The sequence below is a fragment of the Anomalospiza imberbis genome, chromosome 1 (genome assembly GCF_031753505.1).
Source record: "Anomalospiza imberbis isolate Cuckoo-Finch-1a 21T00152 chromosome 1, ASM3175350v1, whole genome shotgun sequence".
NCBI classification, from domain to species: domain Eukaryota; kingdom Metazoa; phylum Chordata; class Aves; order Passeriformes; family Viduidae; genus Anomalospiza; species Anomalospiza imberbis.
Window position 1 is genome coordinate 9,599,625 of NC_089681.1, and position 19,128 is coordinate 9,618,752.

At 37.1% G+C, this 19,128-nt stretch overlaps 1 protein-coding gene across 7 annotated transcripts in view; it reads left to right on the plus strand.

Annotated features, from left to right (window-relative positions):
- ASAP1 (ArfGAP with SH3 domain, ankyrin repeat and PH domain 1) overlaps positions 1-19,128 on the plus strand; it is a 146,884-nt gene that overhangs the window by 58,288 nt on the left and 69,468 nt on the right. For all 7 annotated transcript variants that reach the window (XM_068181034.1, XM_068181025.1, XM_068181051.1 and 4 more), the window contains one exon: positions 17,577-17,649. In XM_068181034.1, coding sequence (XP_068037135.1) covers positions 17,577-17,649 — 73 coding nt within the window. The remainder of the gene's footprint in view (positions 1-17,576; positions 17,650-19,128) is intronic.

The following is a 19,128-nucleotide window of genomic DNA, read 5'->3' on the forward strand; positions in this document are numbered from 1 at the left end:
TTCCCACTTTAAAGGAACAATAATGAATAGAATGTTTAGAAATGAACATAAAATTTACAGAAGTGGAGGATGAGCAATAATAGTTATCTTACTATTGCCTTCTGAAAATCAGACTCACCTGACAGTAAGAGGTCCTTCATAGGTGTCTCAATTTTCAACACTGCTGTGTTCTAGTTTGGAGCATGAATGTTGTTTTGTATTAAATTTCCTTAATATTCCTCTTACCATTCTGTGTTCTGTATCGTGGACCAGGTTTATAGAAGACAAAACTGGATTACTTTTATATTAAAATAAACTGGAGGATGCACTCTCAGGTATTACTGAGCATTCAGTGCACAGAGCAGTTTAGATCTGGTCTGGAGTAAACCTGCTTTTGAAATGCATCTTCTGTGGATAAGTTTTGTTTCACAGATCCTATCCTACTCTTGGGCTCTACTTGTGGCTATAGATATGTTTTCTATTTCATGGAGCAGCAAAAATATGTGGGATGGCTGGTTGTTTCCTTTTCCTCCTTTAAACAATAGAAAAGCTTCACCTAGGAGGAGTTCCCTTCTTTCTGATGTTCTCTAAGGGGCTTTGTTTTTGTGCACCATCCTGATGAGGCAGCTGCAATTCACATATACTTCTTGAAAAGATTTGGGATTGCAAATCAGTTCATCCTTCCTTATTATGGTCTGTATTTAAATGCTTTTCCACTGTACTGCTGCTTCTTCTTCTGTTTGTATTATTCCCTCAGTGCTTATGACTTTGCCAGTTGAATGTCTGTAAAATAATTCTTTGTTTATGGTCCTCAATCTCTGCCTTTCATCTTTTTATAACTATTGTGAAATGTACCATACAATCACATCCACCATGGGAGCTGGTTAGCTGCAGTTGCCATCATCTTCTGTATTATGTGACTTTAACTATGATATTTCTATTTTGTATATTATACAAACTCTATGTAACATTGGCATTAAATCTGTCTATTTCCAAATTCTGGAACTCTCCAAATTTGTGATTAACAAATGTTGCCTTTATGATTATTCAGTATATAACTAGAATTTGAACATGTTCCAAGTGTGAGTGCTTAGAAAAGTAGTTCTTTACTGAATCTTCTATTTATATTCCTCATGTGAAAGAGCTGGAGGTTTTCTTACTTTCTTCCTTGTATTCAGGCAGAATACAAATCAGCAATAGGATTTTTTTGCATCATTGCACACAGCTTCCTTTTCTACTGCTCCGTTCTATTTGTGTCCTGCCTTCAGCCCTGCTCGGATACAGCCCTTAGCATTCTGTGCACTACTGGCTTGCAGGCAGGCAAACAATGCGACGTGCATGAAAGCTTTGAAAGACTGCAGTTGCCAGGTGTAGGATTTACTCTGTTCCAGCTGCGTGCTGGTAACTTGTAACAAGCCAAGACAAAAATAGAACCCTACAATATTCTCTTGTGAATTCACAAGGAAAGATTTATGGTCATGGGAATGTAAGTACCTTTGCTTGCTCAGCCCATAGCTGTCTCTAACCAAGGTGAGAAATGGATGCTTATGGAAAGAGTGTAGAAGCAGTTTGCAGTGATATTTCTCTTGGTATGCAGTTCCACTGGTTTTTGAACAGGGATATTTTCAGCAGGAGTTGCATAAAAGCTCTTGTGATTAAACCAAGACCTTCTGATTTAGAGGTAGCATCACGACCATGTCTTTTACAATTTCTGTTTTCCTTACCCTCAATTTAATCCAAACCTGTGATGATACAAACTGGAATTTTATTGTGTTTTGCCTGGTAGATGTTCACAGAAAGTTTTTTTTTTGGGTATTTGTTTGTCAAAACATTCTGGGTCAGGGTAGGTACTTGTCAAATGCAGCATTACTCATTCTCATTGCAGTAAAATGCTGAATTTACCATGGTCTGATGCACCAAGATTCTTTCCAAAAAATATATGTATAAAAAAAAGTCTATATTAAAAATGTTAATCTTAATGTTAATGTTAAGTTAGCTAGGAGCTAACTTAACAATACAGTCAGTTCATTTTTCTGTAAAGGATTATGGATTTTATTAAGACAAAATGCTTTCTGGGAAAACTTTCTACTCTTAGTGTTTCAATTTAATGCATTAGTTTAGTAACTTTCCATTCACTGCATAAAGACTGGATGTCCTTGAGTCATAAAAAGAAGTTAATTAACTTTCACTCTTGGTGTGTATAGGGCAAAAGGTACAGTATCAGACAGCTGTCCTTGTAAAGACTGGCAATAACTCACGCTCTTCTTTTTCTATGACTATTAAGCATTCTCCAATCTATACGTGAAGCAATCAGGTGATGTTCTCTTTTTAGTTTAAAACATACTGTAAAATAGCAACAGAAATTTGAATGAATTACATATTTTGCTTTGAGTTTATTAATTTGATTTTGAATGGAGTGCATCATTTTGATTTGTAGAATGGGAATAATGTCTGAGGCATATGTACATTTAAAAACCAAAATGTAGGAAATGTTTCATTGGTGTGGTAACCATAATTGTTCAATTAATTCCTTGCTACTTATTTACTGTTAGACCTTTCAGAAAATCTTCCCCCTTCTATGTGTAAATAGCTTTTGGGGCATTTTCAATGATATCTGATTCTGAGATATGAAGAGGCAGAATTGTCCTAATTTTCTGCAGGACTTTTGTGGGCTTTTTTTCCCATTTTTTTACTGACGTTTGTCTCTGTTTGGTATTGTGCATATATGGTTATGTACTGGTGAATTCCTTCTTGTTACAGCTTACATAACAGAAATGCCATTAGTGAGGGGAAGAACAGCTGTGATGGGGTAGTTGATAAGAACCTAGGAGCTTTTCTGACATTACCAGCAGCAGAGGATAAGAGCAGTAAAGGGCAGAGTTGTAGAGCTACCTTCTCCAGTATGACCTCCCCATCTCCAGTAACATGCAGCTCAGGGTATGGAAGAACAAAGGTGTTAAATTTATATTTAGAGGCTGTACTGAATTTTTCTTCCATTACTTTACCCATTTTGTCTTCTATTTTTCAAAATATGTATAATTTTCAAATCCACAAGGAGTTCCACAGCTTACCCTGTGTGGTGCAAAGCACTATACTTTTCCTTTTTTTTTTTTTTTTTTAATTTGCTACCTGCTGGTTTGTTTAAAGTCCTCTGCCCTTTATGTTGGAACAGACTGTGTTCAGCCATTGAATATCTACCCCACTTTGCCATTTGGGATTTTTATAGGCCTGTGAGGCCAGGCAGGGTGCTTGGGTCTCTGTGTTGCCATGTGCTCCTCTCCAAAGATGGACCTTGTGCCTGCTGTGACTGCTCTGCAGAGATCTGAAGGGCTGTACTTCCTGTCTTGGGTAAGAAGGAGAAATAGGTGAGACTTTTGAAGGAGCGGCTCTGTGAAAGAAAATTCAAGGTGAAGTATTTCTAGAAAATCTACTGTCAATTTTCCACAACTTCTGTTGCACCCCTTAGTGTTTTCTTTCTGTTTAGTCCTCTGTTGAGGCCAGCATCTGGCCTCCTGAGAGGAAGTGCTGTCTGCTTGGAGTGATGTCTGGTGTAGTGGATAAATGGCCTTATAAAAACAGCAGGAGGTATTTAAACCAGGTTACTAGACAGTTAATAATATAGAACTCTGGAAGTTACATAAAGTGCTTTTCAGATTTTGCTCCATGGAGATTGTCAAGTGCAGTAACTCTGTAGCTGCAAACGTAAAACTTCAGACCATTCTTCAGCTGTGGTTTATGTACTTGTGAAGATCATGAGAAATGGCATAAGGAACAGCAGTGAGTTACTGTGGTTGAAATAGTTGACTGAGTTTCTGAAGGATAGAACCATTTTAAAATCAAGAGAAGCAATATAAGATTTAAACAGGAAATCTGTAGACAGAGTCACCCCTGCTTGGTGAAAGAGAAGATGGAATTTAGCCTCTGTGCTTGGATATTTCTGCCTTCTGACAGAGTTGTTTTCTAAGCATTCTAGTTTGCAGTCTCAAAGTGTATCTTCACAGATCTAAAGTAGGTGGATTGCAAGGAATGCAGCTCAGATGGAATGGATCCTAATGTAGTTGAAGTATGAAATATAATCTGTTTTCTCAGGTCACATGGCAATCTTCATGGAGTCCCACAGTGGGTAAGGCTGGAAGGGACCAAATGGGTCATCTGGTCCAATGTCCCTGCTCAAGCAGCATCATCCCAAGTGCATGGCACAGGACTGGTCCAGAAGTTCCTTGAATATCTCCAGTGAGGGAGACTCCACACCCTCTCTGGGCAATCTGTACTGGTGCTTGGTCACTGCACAGTAAAGAAGTTCTTCCTTATTTTCAGGTAGAACTTCCTGGACATCAGTTTCTGCCCATTGCCTCTTGTTCTATTGCCGGGCACCAATGACCAGAGCCTGGTCCATCTTTTGACACCTCCCCTTAGATACTGATAGACACTGATGAGGTCCCTTCTCTGTCACCTCTTTTCAAGGCTGAACAGGCCCAGCTCTCTCAGCCTTTCCTCATATGAGAGCTTCTCCAGTCCCTTCATCATCTTTTTTTCCTCCACTGGACTCAGTCCAGGAGTGTCTGCCTTGTACTGAGGAGCCCAGAGCTGGAGACATCACTCCAGGTGAGGCCTTGCCAGGGCTGAGCAGAGGGGCAGGATCACCTCCCTCAACCTGCTGGCAATGCTCTTCTTGAGGCACCCCAGGATAACTTTGGCCTTTTTGGCCAGAAGAACACACTGATCTGTGTGTGCAAGTTTGTGCATCCTTGGAAGGGGTTAGAGCCAGCATGTCTGCAGTTGTGCATCCTCATTTGCAATGGCCAGAACCCACAAAAAAAGGCGATTTTAGTCTGATCTAATCCCTTGACTTTGTGATCACTAGTGTGCTGGTACAAAGAAGGTAATGGGAATGAGTGGTTGGAAGAGGAGAAACTGGAAAACCATATTTTTCAGGAGCTGTGAAGCTACTGACCACTCTAGCTTTCCACTAAAACCTGCAGGCATTCCTGTTGTCCTGTTGCTTTCAATCATAAAATACCTGCTGGAATGTGGAATGCTATTAATTTCAACCTTCATTTGCTTAAGAATTTCATCTTTCCTGTCCAAATTTTTGTTGCATTGCTCACCATTTTTCATTCATTCATTTTCATTCATTCATTTTGTGTTCCAAAGTGAATCTTTTAACCATACACATACATTTGGTGTATATTGTTGGACATCTATTGTATTTTTGATACTTGAAACAGTTTTTTCTTCCTAAGGAAAAGGAGAACAATCCATTTTCATTCATATGCCTCCAATGAATTAAATTGCATTTGGAGGTATTAAATTTTTATCAAAAATACTCTAAGGAACCTGCAGAAACGTAAAAATGAAGAAAGTGTCTGTCTCACTAAAAATGATCATGAAATGGTACTATATTTATTGGTGATAATATTGTGTCATGTCACATCGCATAGCATCAAAGTTTGAAGGTGTTTGTCAAGTGAACAAACTGTGGCATACACTGTAGCATAAATTCAGAAGTTTCTGTTGTATTCACAACTTCTTCTTTGCAACTTTGTGAGAGATACTGTGCTGTTACTTAATTTTAAAATAGTGCAGCCTGTTAATATATTATTTTTCTAGTATCCTATTCTGTCTAGTTTTTATGTAAAATTATTCCTTGATTGTGGAAACCTCTTGATTGTCTTTAAGACTAATGTTGACGGATGTTGACTGAGGTTAATTTTCTTTAAGCACTAGCTGCATCCATTAGATTTAGCTAATACAATATTTAGGGTGGGCTGGAATGAATAAATTGTTTTTGTGAACCAAGTTAACTACCAGATAAATGCTGTAATCTAATGGAGTTTAGTATTAGTCTTAATTTTGTGCTTTGAGGGGGAACGTATAGTTAAAAGAAAGAAAAACATTAGACTAAAATATGAATAACATGGTTTCTGATTAAATATACTTCATTATGTAATTACTGCTCTTTTGGATGGGTCTCAGATTATGGCATTACTTTGTCCTATGTTTAAATGTAACCTACATGTTCTAATTCCATATTATACAAGCATGAAAAAACTACATGGTAAGACTCAAATATGTCCATGCACTCGTTACCCTGTGGTAGCAATTCTGGTTTTCATTTGCTTTCCCACATTCCTTTCTCCATTCTGAAACATAAATTATATTCCTTATTTTAGAGAAGGATATTGCCAACCTGTGTTCTTTTGAAGTGGCATACATCCTCGTCATAGAATCATAGAATGATCTGAGTTAGAGGAGACCTTAAAGATCATCCAGTTCCAACTGCCTGCCCTGGACAGGGACACCTTCCACTACCCCAGGTTGCTCAAAGCCCCATGCAACCTGGCCTTGAAGACTCACAGAGATGGAGGACCCATAACCTGGGCAGTCTCATCCAGTGCCTTACCACACTCACAGGAAAGAATTTCTTGCTAACATCCAAACTAAATCTACCCTCCTCCAGTTTAGAGCCATTCCCTCTTGTCCTTATCACTCCATACCCTTATAAAAAGTCCCAGTCCTGGGCTCTTGTAGCTCCTTTAGGTACTGGAAGGTGCTATAAGGTCACCACAGAGCTTTCTCTTCTCCAGGCTGTGCAGCCCCACCTCTCTCAGGCTTCTTTACTTAGACTGCTGTTTAGAGAAAACAAACCAAAATAAACGCAGCAGATTTTGTTGCACAATTATTTTATATTCATTGTGGGTGTCTAGTACAAGTGTTAGCAAAAATGGTTTATGCTTGAGGAAGAGAAGGATGATTGTGTGTGGTCTTCTCTGCCTCTACTGAATGTGAACCTTTCCTTCAAGTCCTGCGTGTATGGGGAAGTTGTGTTCTTTGACTAGCTTTTGCTTTTGAAACTGTGGAATGTGAATGCTTTTTGCCTGAGTATTTTAAAGAAAATTGTTGCTAGTGTAATTTAGCTATGTTTAGGATCTTGGCTATGAATTATGTCTGAAGCGTGATATTATTAAAAAAAAATATAGAATATTCTCCAAGGGCATCTATTCTCTGATATAGTAATAAAAGAGAAATAGCATGGGGCTCTTTTTGCAAAATACAATACTAGGTTAAAAAATTGCTGTGAAGTAAGTAGCAGTTTGCTTGCAAAGTACTCATAATGTTGTCTAAAATGCTGGCAATTGCTGTCAAATTCTTCTAAGTTTCACTGTGGTTTTAAAACAATACTTTTAAAATCAGCACTGTATTTAAAGTGTCCTTAGTATGGAAGGGAAAGTTGTAAATTCTGTGTTGTCCCAATGACTTTGTCAGGCCATACACACAATTTGGGGAATTTAAGGTTATTTTTACACTGTAGGATTTCAGTGGTGTTAAAATATCTCTTCTTGCACCCTTGATTGATTGCTGTCACTTAGACACTTGTATATGAGTGAGAAATTCTTTTCTATGCATAACCAGTTTGCAAGTGGTCATAATGTGTGCCAGCATCCCCAAAATAAACCCTACAGAGTATAATCAAACACAGATCTTTGCTTTAGTTTTGATGTCCCTTCTAATTTAAAATTTTTACTTGTATATTGAGGAAGCAGATTTTATTCTGGTTTTAAGTTGTACATAGAATTATTCTGGTAATTAAACATATATATAAATAAATCATATGTATTACACATATATCTGTGGCTTGGTTTTCTTCAGCCTATATATCTTTTAGAGGTCTGTAGATTTTCTGTACCACAGTGCAGATGAGATATACATCTTCATTTTCTACTGTGCATTTATGCTATTTTTGCATGTTGATTGAAAGGCAATGTAGAAGAAAATAGAAGCTTTGAGATGAGGCTCTTATTAAAATACTGGACTTGACTATCCTGATTATTGTGTTTCCTTTTCTATAATTTTCCCACTAAATTATATATGTCCAGAGAATATATTTATATTAAGGAACATGACATGGAAATTAAAAAATTAAAGTTTCAGATCTAAATTATACTCTTGTCATTTTATTTTTCTTTTTTAAGGGGGTGTCTCCAATCCCCTCATTTATGCATTTTATAAAGCTCTAGTCACAGGTTAAGCAGAATTAGAATTAGATTAAAAACACAACTCCTACTATATATAGTAAAACTTCTGATTTCCATTTTTAAATTTATCTTAATAACAGCAAAAGAATTAAATGTATGCTAATTTTATATATTGGTTCTAGATGTGTTTTTATTCTTCTTTCTGTTATTATCCCATGGTGTCATTCTGTATTATACCCTGTAATGAAGATTGCTTGTAAGATGATAGACTCTTAGCTGGTTACGTGAATGTAGCTCTGAATTTCATAAGTGCTGGTGGTTGAAGGTTTAACATGATGTAAGATGAAATCTCACTGAGTCTGCCATCATTGCAGTCTCCATAAGCAAAACAAAACTGGGCTGTAACAGTGTCCCATAATGTTATAATAGTCTTCAAGGTCTGTGTTATACTGGAAATCCTTTTTTTTTTTTTAATTAACCTAATAAAACCCTTGAAAATGGCAGCCTGAAAAAAATAGACACAATTTTTAGTTTTATTTTTTTTGCATGAAACAGTGTATTAATATACTCACTTTTTTCTCTGAATGGAATAATTCTGAAATGGAATATTGCAGTCATCCATCAATGTATGCATTTAAATACTTCTTCAGGAGTTAGGAGGAGAAGGAGCATGAGTTGTTTCTGTTCTCAAGTAAGAGATCATGCCTGTTCCCTCACCTTAGCCAGGGTTTTTTTTTTTTTTTTTTTCTTGAGAGGATTTCTAATAGTAGTAGTAGTAGTAGTATTGGCTGGTAGAAGGTCCCAACAATGCCACTCAGGATTGGAGTTTATGGAGCCATGTGATGTGAGTGTGCTGTGTGCCTGCAACACCATGGAGAGGCTGCATTTATTTTTTGGTGTCACTTGACTTTTGTAGCATTCACAGAAACTGTGTACAATATTTGAAGCGTTTTGCTGCCAGTAAGAATAACAAGTCCTGATCAAGTGCATTTCCCTCTCTGAGTAGAAAATGCCTGTGAGTTACTGGGATAACAGATAAATGCAGAGCCTGCTGCAAACTATTTTGTGGCTTCAGAAAAAGAAGGAAAAGAGTTAAGAGGGGACAAAAATATTTTGTAGTATTTAACTCTGGTGCTGTAACTGAAGAGCTCTCCTGTTAGTGAAATTGACAGTCTGGTATAGTGAGGGGAGCAATTTTATACAGACTTCTGTACTTTCTTCCAGTTCAAGTAGCTAAAAATCACATTATTAATAACCCTATATCTGTTAACACATCTACTGAATATGGTTGTGTTTATGTTGTTTGTATGTCATCTTCTCCTCACTTTGTTTCCTTTTGAAAGACCTTGCCTCAAATATTCACTGTCTTCTGATGAGTTTATTGTTTGGTTGTTCTCAAAAATAAATAATCTTGTTCTATTGTTTTGGGGTCTATTAGTGTTTAGGCACGTCTCTTGCATATAACCTTTTCAGGTTAGATTTTTGTTAAATGAAAATGTCACTTTGTAATGTCTTGGGTGTTTTAAACGACAAGAAACTTCCACAAATTATGCTGAGGAAAAAAAAAAGTAAGTTTGTAGGGTAGTATTTGGTAGCCAGTACTCACACCCAAATCAATGTATTTCCCCTGGCTTTTGTAAAAAGTATAAGGAGAGGTTTGCAAGAATGCAGGGAGAGAATAGGCTTTTATTAGTTTAGGATCATTCTCTTTGTGCTTTTAAAACAGTACTTAATCGATTGCTGATGTGGACAAGAAGAATCAAGTCACAGGAAGAAAGACTGATGATATGCCATGACTTGCTAAAAAGCAGAGTGCAGCAGCACTTGTTATTTTTAAACACAGGAGCATTTGTGATGTAGACAGATTCTTGGGTGATGTTCCTTGCAGCCACTTGCTAGTACTATGCAGCCTTAATGCTGGCAAAAGCCGTGTATGCAACCTGGGAATCGGGGACAGTGGCATCTTCAGGAGCTGGGAGCCTGGCTGTGCTGGTTTCTGAGCTGTAGCTGTATTTTATCTCTGCAGTCATGACAATGTGTTTATCCAGTAGCTGGGGTAAGAAATAGGTAAAGTTGTGCTGCAGTGACATTTAAACTGGGAAGGTGTTTTCACTGGTTTTGCCATTCTAGGTTTCTGCACTATTCAGGTTCACTACTGCTGATTGAAGAAGTGGGTTTGTATGTAGTGAATGTAGCTGTTCCAGCAGCTGTAGCTAGCTCAAGGTGTATTATTGCCAGTGTAAAGATAAGAATATTGTCACTAAGTAGTTATGGATGCCCCATTGTGTCCAGAGAAGCTGTGGATGCCCTATCCCTAGAAGGTTTCAATGCCAGGTTGGATGGGGCTTTGAGCAACTTGCTCTAGTGAAAGGTGTCCCTTCCCATGTCAGGTGCATTGGAACTAGATGATGTTTTCCAACCCAAACCATTCTCTGATTCGCTGATATTTATCACCAAGTTTAGTTTCTACCTAGTGAAGCTGGTTTAGAACCTGTGGGAGAAACTGTCACTGGATGGTTTCAAGTGTTGTCGCTAATTGTGGGCTTTTCAGCATCTCCTACGCAACAAAAATTAGAGAATAAATCTGATCAGTGTCATCAACATTCCTGGAAACAAATCTCCTAGCTTCTTTTTCAGATATCTCTAAATGTACCTTGTGCACAAAGTAAGTTAGACTCAGAAGTATTGATGTAACTCAACTGAGAACTAAAAGGAAAAAATTGCCCAAAATATTGTTAAGCTTTCCCAGGTGTGTCAGAATGTGCACAAAATCCAACATCCACAGCATGGTCATTAGAAAAAATGTGATGCTAACTTCATTTTATGCAGAAGTGATCATACATGGATATTGACTAGTGTCCACATTCTTGCTCTTGCAGAAAAGGCTGCTGGGTAGAAGTCTGGTTGCAAAGAAGGATCCAGTTGTCAAACAAATTACAATTAGCAATACTGTGCTTTTACAAGAAATATTGACTGTGCTTCCATTTGAGTAATACTTGGAGAATAATTAAGTGGCTAACATTTTTGTAGTTCTTTTAAGAGCCCACACAAATGAGCTGGCTTATCTATTGTGACCTTTACAGCACTGGAGGTTGGTGATTTTTGTCACATATGTGCAGTTTGGAGAGGCTGTTGCATTGCATCAGACCATGTAGCTAAGAGCAGATGTGAGGAAAGTTCAACTGATGGAATCTATGTTAAATTTTGACATTACCTGAAAAAATATTTTTGGGAAAATGTATTTACTCAGTTTGATCACTGAAGGCTTTTTTTCATTAGGTTGTGCTTAAAACACTTGAAGCTTGAAATTTTCAGGTAAAAGACAAGGTTTTAAAAATAATGTTATTTGATTGGTCATCTTGGAGCAGCTGGGAAATGGTGGTGTATGAAATGATAATGGCATCAGTTATTACAGTGATAAATGCTTTGTGATGTGTTGTTTTGGTTTGCTTCTTCTCATTGGGACCCTTTGGGGTTTTCTTAAGTAATTCAGGACAAGTTCAAGCTGGACCTTTGTATATCTACCTTTTACGCAAAGAGGTCTCTAGAAAACTTTTAACACTTGAACATCCCTATTTTTGTCATGTAGACATGTGCTGAGACCAACAATTGGAAACAATTTTCATTCTGGTGACTGGCAGGAACAGTATAAATTGAGTGAAGAGGGAAGGACAGAAAAGGTGGTTTGAATCACTTCTCTGTGATCAGAATTAAGTGAGTTTGGAAGCCTGGTCATTTCTGAGTGAGTGAACTACAGGAGACCAACACTTGATGCTAATGTTCTCTTTTGGTTCTTTTTCACTGTGGCAATTATAGGGGCTTGTGTAGTTGCAATTTCAGTGGCATGCAATAACTTACTAGCTGTTTAGTCTGTGTTTATTGTATATCCAATAAAGTCTGGACTTTATTGTGAGGAAAGCTGATACTGCTGCTGCACAGCCATAACTTTGTAAGGTGCTATTACTCTACTTCAGTCCATGGGTCCTGTAAATGGGATTTGAGCCAAGGGCAAGCCTGTTTTATAGTATTGCCAGCAGTAACTTCTGTGCCAAGGTTAGAGAAATGTATAAATTGGTAAGTGAAAGATTTACTACTTTTAGTCCCTTGAAGCTGGTGAATCATCCATGTGTGTTTCATGAAATAATTATTCTTGTGTCTGACAATACAGGCACATGACTACCAAGCATTCATTGCACCCATTTGTGTGTATAACCTCAAATATTTTTATATTTCACATAGATTACTTTTTTAATAGAAGAAAATAATTTCTTAAAATACATAGAGGCAGGGGTTTTTCTGATGAGTACATAGATTGTGTGTGCTATAATTGCATTCAAGGTTTTGTCATGGGTTTGTCTTGTGCAAAATGTTATAATGGTTTAAAATATTTCTTCTCTGGTATTTATTTTTGTGGGCAGGTTCTGGTAATAGTAGGATATGGAATCTTTTAGGGCAAACCTTCTACAAATGGTGTGAATTTCTAAACTTCCTTTGATATAAGCATGAATGGTTTATTCTAGTTGGAAAATGCATCTTCTTTGGATAATAATCTATTTGGGGATTAATAATATTCCATAATATGTACTGACATATTAATGTGATAGTCGATGTCTTGAGCCACTTTTTCCTTTTGTTATTGTTAGGCTGAAACAGAAATTAATGGGTTTTTTTACCCCTTTTCAAATTGTAAAGTTTTGAGAGGTACACAAAAGGATCATTCCCTTTGATGTTTTAGTACTCTAGTGAGCTCAATGGGCAGTAGTATCCTTTGTGCAAATGTCTGCCTCTGGCTTGGTGCTGATTTCTAGAAAAGATAAATTTAATATGTGTGCAAAGCACTTTTGTGGTTGGTTTCTGGACAGTAGTTTTGTGTTAATAGAGAAATAAAGGTCTATGTGTTTTTTAAACCATGATTTTCATGTGTATTAGCAAAAAGCACCTCAAATATTCAAGCATGGTTTATAGTATGTAGACTTCTGTGTACAAACACATCAGGACACATATAGAATCACAGACTAGTTTGGATTGCAAGGGACCTTAAAGTTCATCTAGTTCCAACCTCCCTGCCATGAGCAGGGACACTTGCTAATAATATAAGTATTTATGCACATATATGCCCATAAATATATACATATCTATACAGAATAAAAAGACACAAGGTTTTAAAGAAACAATTTTTGGTTTATCTAAATGTGAACCTGCCAATTTTTGCCACCTCAGAGACAGATGGCAAACCAGAATCTACCACCTTCCACACTGTACTGTAGTATAATTTCTGGTTTAAAATTTAGAGACTATTACAATGGAGCATGGTCCCAGAATAGAAATACCTTTCACTGAGAAGAGATCAGGCTTTTGAGGGTTGAGGAGAGGCAAAGCAGTGTCTGTCAGTGTGAACAGCAATGGAAAATGTGTAGCAGAGAGGATGGGTGTGGGTTAGGGAATGTCAGCATATTCCTCTTCTGACCTGGCCCTGATCTGTGTGCTGTGGTAGGCTGGTAAAAGTGCAGCTATCCAGTGAGCTACATCAATGAAATGATCCATTGGGAGAACTCACCTTGTCTCCAGCCCAAAATTGATTTGGTTTTATATCTTCAGGTGGACAAATTTTCCATTCACTGGTATGAATGGCTACCTGTGAATGCACATCTTAGGAGGGAGGAGGTGCCTTCTCTGAATGTGAAATGGTAGCTGTAAGTGCAAATGTCTGTCAGTGTGTACTGCTCCAATGGAAGGTGGGCTAGAAAGGAGCTTTCATGGGACTGTTGGCAGCACAGCAGCTCCTGAGCTGGGTCATGGGGTAGCCTAGAGGTGTGCTTTGGGGTAAGGGAGCAGAGACACTACTTTCTTCAGCAATGCAGATTTGAACCAGGTTGGTGGCTTGAAATGGCAGGCTAGGTTCAAAGCAGCCATATTTTAGCAGAAAGGATGAGAAAAAGGAGAAAGGAGAAATTATATCTGGAGTGACTGTGTGGGGAATTCCACACTGATTAGTTGGAAGAGCTGATGTTGTACGATCAGGAGATTTTCTTCTTGAGCATAAGCTTCAATATAAGTGAATGCAGCAACCTGAAACCTCAACAAAGACAGAGAATCTGCTGAGAATGAGGAGCAAGGGGCATTCCTTGCTTCATTTTATTTAGGCAGATTAAATATGGTAGTTGTTTTGTGTTCTTTCTCATTTTTCCCCTTCTGTTCTCCTCTTTTTTTTTTTTTTTTTTTTTTTTTTTTTTTTTTTTTTTTTTGTGAAAACTGATTTTGCTTTATTTTGAGCTTGCCTCCAGAATGAGCATTTTCCAGAATAAAGCTTTGTTCAGCTAATAAGGTAGTTAATCTGTGGTGTGGGTATCTTTAAATGATTCATCTTTCCAAAATGCATGAGAGGGTAAGAATATGTCCTTCTGTGGAACTTATAAAAGCCTCCTGCAAGTTGGTATCATGGAAATGAAGAAAGAAGCATTTGCCAGGAGTGGGTGGTGACAAGGAAGACTTTAGTAGGTAGGAAGGAGTGCCACTGAATACCCAGAGATTGTCACAGAAACACCTTGGCTCTCTAAGACACTGCAATTTTCAATAATATAAATGTATGCCACTTTTAATGCAAGATCAGATTTTGTGTCTTCTACAATAGGTAGTTAAAGTATTTAGTATTCTAAATACTCAAAATGAAAATGAATGGATACTGCAAAAGCTTGTTTTCACCTAACTAGGGAAAGCAAGGCTGTTCCTGTCTAATATGCTGAGAAGGTAATATTACTCTGGAATAATAATTGAATTGAGCATTGAGTGCAACTTAATTCCTTTGCAACACAGTGCAGCTAAAAATTATAAGGAAAAGACATCTAAGAGAAATGTAATATATTTGGAAACAATCTGTCTCCAGTTATATAAAAAAGCAAAAACAAGCAACCAAAAAAACCTCAACACCCAAAAGCACCTAAGCAACCCTAAATAACAGGTTTTGTGTACTTGGTATGTAAGTGTGTTTTCTTTATAGTTTTGGACTATGAAGAAGTAGTTCATGTAAAAATTGTATTTGCAAATATAAAAATACAAAATTGGCCTGTGATGTCATTTTCACTCAGATCATTGGCTCCTTCAGGCTGTGGATGTCATCCTTGTATATTGCTTTACTCTGTGATTCCTCTTTTAAAATAATGAATGTTCCCTTTCCTCCTGCTCTCACATTAGTGATTCCATCTAATTCAATAGCAAATCCAATTTGGAAATTTTTTCTAGTCTGCTTGTCATAGTCTTATTGATTGATAACTTCAGGAAAAAGTTTCCTGGGGTTTTTGTATTCTCCTGAGTATCCAATTTACTTCAATGCTAGACCATAGCACAAAGTTTTATCTCTCAATCTCATCAATATTAACCATTGTCTTTCTTTCAAAATATTGGTTTCAAATTCTTATCCTGTGTTCAAACTCTCAGTAGACAAGTGAGTCATTATTTTTTTCTGGTCATTGAAGATGGAGAGAACTTCAGTAGAAATGTATGATAGCAACTGCTTGACGTAGCAAGCAGGCAGGAGCAAAAGCTTTTGACAGCATTTGCAGAGGAATCAAAGAGAAGCACTTGCTGTGCACTGTCTTGGAAAGGAACACTGAGTTCCCAATATTTTATTACATTTAAAAATGGTAACTTTTCCTGGCAAGATGTAAGTTAAGTCAAACCCACTATTTTAGTGGGGAGCAAAAGAAGTAATGATGTTTGCAGTTCTTAATATTTTAATCCATTGTTCTGCTGTAAATGGAGAAAAAAAAAAAACAGAGATAAATAGCCTCAGAAGGCATTTTTACAGCTTTTGTGGTTCCAAACATTCTAGTTTTAGCTGCTGCAGGAGTGGTTGTATTATTTGAGAAAATGGTTGTTTCCAGTTAAGGAACAGAAACATTCAATTTTATTTTGTTATAGATTATCATGTGTTTTCAGCTATAACATTTTGCATAGTTAAAATTGGGCTACTCAAAACAGAACCATTCTCTATTAATTGGTTTCTCTCTGTATGGATTCCTACTGTAAGTGTTCACACACCGCAACACTCCGTGTTTGGAACTTAGCGATGAGCAGAACCCTCACGTTTACCTGTCTCCAGTGCTTAATGCTGTTGTTGACCTAGAGCTCCTGATGTGGTTTTCTGGAGCTTCTTAATGACCAGTGGAATATTCTTCAATTACAGAATCATAGAATGGTGTGGGTTGGAAGGAAAACTAAGTATCATCTAGTTCCTACGCCCCTGCCATGGGCAGAGGCACCTTCCCGTAGAACAGGTTGTTCAAAGCCTCATCCAGCCTGGCCTTGAACAATTCTAGGGATGGAGTAACCACAACTTCTCTCGGTAACCTGTGCCAGTCCCTCACGACCCTCATAGTAAAGAACCTCCACCTAATATCTAATTTCAACCTGCTCTCAGTTTCAGGCCATTCACCCTTCTCCTATCACTCTATGGCCTTGTAAAAACTCCCTTTCCAGCTGTCTTGCAGACCCCATTTTCCAGGTATTGGAAGGTTCTGTGAGGTCTTCTAAGGCTTTCACTGCCAAAACCATCTCAGTTTTGACAGTGAAAGCTCTGCTTAAGGGGTGTTTTCATTCAGTGTTGCTGGTGATGTCCCTCTGTGAAGTAGGAATAGCTGACATGGTGCTTTGTTCTGCTGGTCTTCAGACCCCCAGGAGCTCCAGAGTTTAAACTTTTTGGATAACAGGGCTGTGCAAGGGTCTCTGCAGTGTGAATGGTGTGGTCTCTACCAGGTCCCATGGTCATTTGTCCTGCCTGTGGTTCTGAGTACACGTTCTCCAATCTCCAGTGATTTGAAAGTGAATATAATATGGCAAACACTGCCATACTGTTTGCCATACTGCAAACACTGATCTACCATTACCTAGGTGATGGGAAATTGCCTGTGATCTAAATGGGGAAAAAAATATAGCAAGCTGTTTAAACATTTCTGTGTATGACTGGAAATCTAATCCTCAATTCATCATTGTTTAATAACATTTTATACTAGATTTTGGAACTATTGCAGAAAATTTGAAATTCTTAAAGATGTAATCTTGAAAATGCATATTTGATGATGATTATTATTTCTTCAGTCACATTATGTTGCACAAAATCAGATATTATTCCTTTATTTTGATTTACTACTTTTCATCTGCTGTACTTTTAGAGTTATGTTGTAGAATTTGGTGCAAGAGGCTAGTGTTATAGTCTGTGTCTATAAACGCTATTACTGTGGGAGAACCACAGATGTTAACAAGCAATTTAGTTGTAGTAGAAAATGTAGGGCTAGTGTAGAAGCATCTGCTATTTCTTGTTTTGGGGTTTTTTTCCAAAATGCAATTGAATAAATTCTTTGTCCTTTGCAAAACTAAAAGTGTTTTTCTTCTAGCGCTGTCACTACTGTTCTACTCTGTTGTCAGAGCATTTTTAGTTCAGCTCTTTAATTCTTCCTGAAGGAGTTGAATGACCCCAGACCTTCCCACAGGCTGAATCAGTTGTACCTGAAGCTTTTTCCAGCCTGTGAAACTTCGTATTTTGTGGGTTTCTTTTTAGTTGTTAAAGTATGTTCTGGTAATCAATCAAGTAAATATTTAAAGTTTGTTTACTTATTGCTATTGTAGGCATTGGATCAAGACAGAACTGCACTACAGAAGGTGAAAAAATCTGTGAAAGCAATATATAGTTCGGGGCAAGGTAAGGCATTGTTTTCAGTTTTACACAAGAACCAAAGCATTTAATTTCAAATTTGAGATATCTTGCAATTCATCCTGCTGAAATGCATAGCATAAGAAATGCATATCTGTTTAGGAGTGCTTGGATTTAAGAATTTTCTTTCTTTTCTTCTGATTATACATCAGATTAATATGCTCTCCAGTTCTTTTACCCTCATATTCCTTCTCAATGGCCTCTAGGAGAATCCCATGGATAAATTTTCCTGCTGTCATAATATTTCAAGCATTTACCTTTAACTAGAACAATGACAAAAAAGTGTTCTCAACTGAATTTTTAGAAAGCACTTACAAGTGAAATAAGATTTAGAACTTGTTTAAAAGCTTAAAAAGTAAATAAAAAGAAATATCTGGTTTTGGTTTGTCAACATGTGCTATCCCTTCATAATGTGTTTCTCTTCTTACCTAAAATCAAAATTGTGTATTTCCCTTCTTACCTAAAATAGTATAGTTATATAATTGTTTTGCTTGCTTGAAGACACTGTTGATGTTTTACTGGGACTATAGTAGTTACTTTGGGAGGTTATTTGGTTAGAATATGAATTGATAATCAGTTTGAGTAACAAATGGTGATCAAACACATCAATATACAGATTTGGTTTTAAAAATGCTACAACTCTAATGCTTCTACCTCTTCTTCTCTTAAGTTCTAAAAACTGTGCCAAAGGCAGATGGGGTAACATAGCTGTGCATTTGCCAATAATCTTCTGGCTGTAAATACATAATTTTAGAAAATCCCAGTTCCAATTTCCTAACAATAATAATAATCAGTGTAGCAAATATTTTCTGTATACAGAGGTACTTTTGAGTGCTCTTAGTTTCTGTGTTTATGGAAGTGTCTGGGATTTTTAATATCTTGTAGATTGTTAACTATTCTCATTTGCCAATCACTGATGTTGGTTTGCTAGCACCATGCTTTTATTAGCTGTAATTTCAGTTGTTGATAAACGTTTCCCAATAGACTGTGAAACCTGATATAAAGTGAGAATAGTATTTGATGCAAGTGTATTTAGTTTTATGCTTTTAGAAGTATTCAGATGCTCCAATAAGCTTTTCTATTTGAGAGTACTTACTTAAACAGGGTTTTGAAAACTGAGTTTCAAAACTGATGGAAAGTGCAGAACGTGTTAAAGGTATTTCAGCCTGTTTTGAAACTAATATAAATAGCTATCTTTTGAATCTTGTGATAAAAATAATATTGTTGTCAAGGCCTGTAAGTAAGGCAGTACTATATGATGAATTAGTTGCATTGAATAGAAGCAATGGAAGGTGAGTTAATGGCTTTGATTGGGTGCTCTGCACTTTAAAAGGAGCAGAGATGGGTAGCTGATTTTTAATTTTTTTTTTTTTTCATTTTAAATGTTTTTTTAATCAAGCCTATTTTCGAAGTTACAAGTTAGTAGGAATTCTTTTGGCTCACGAAAGCTTTATGCATAATCCTCTG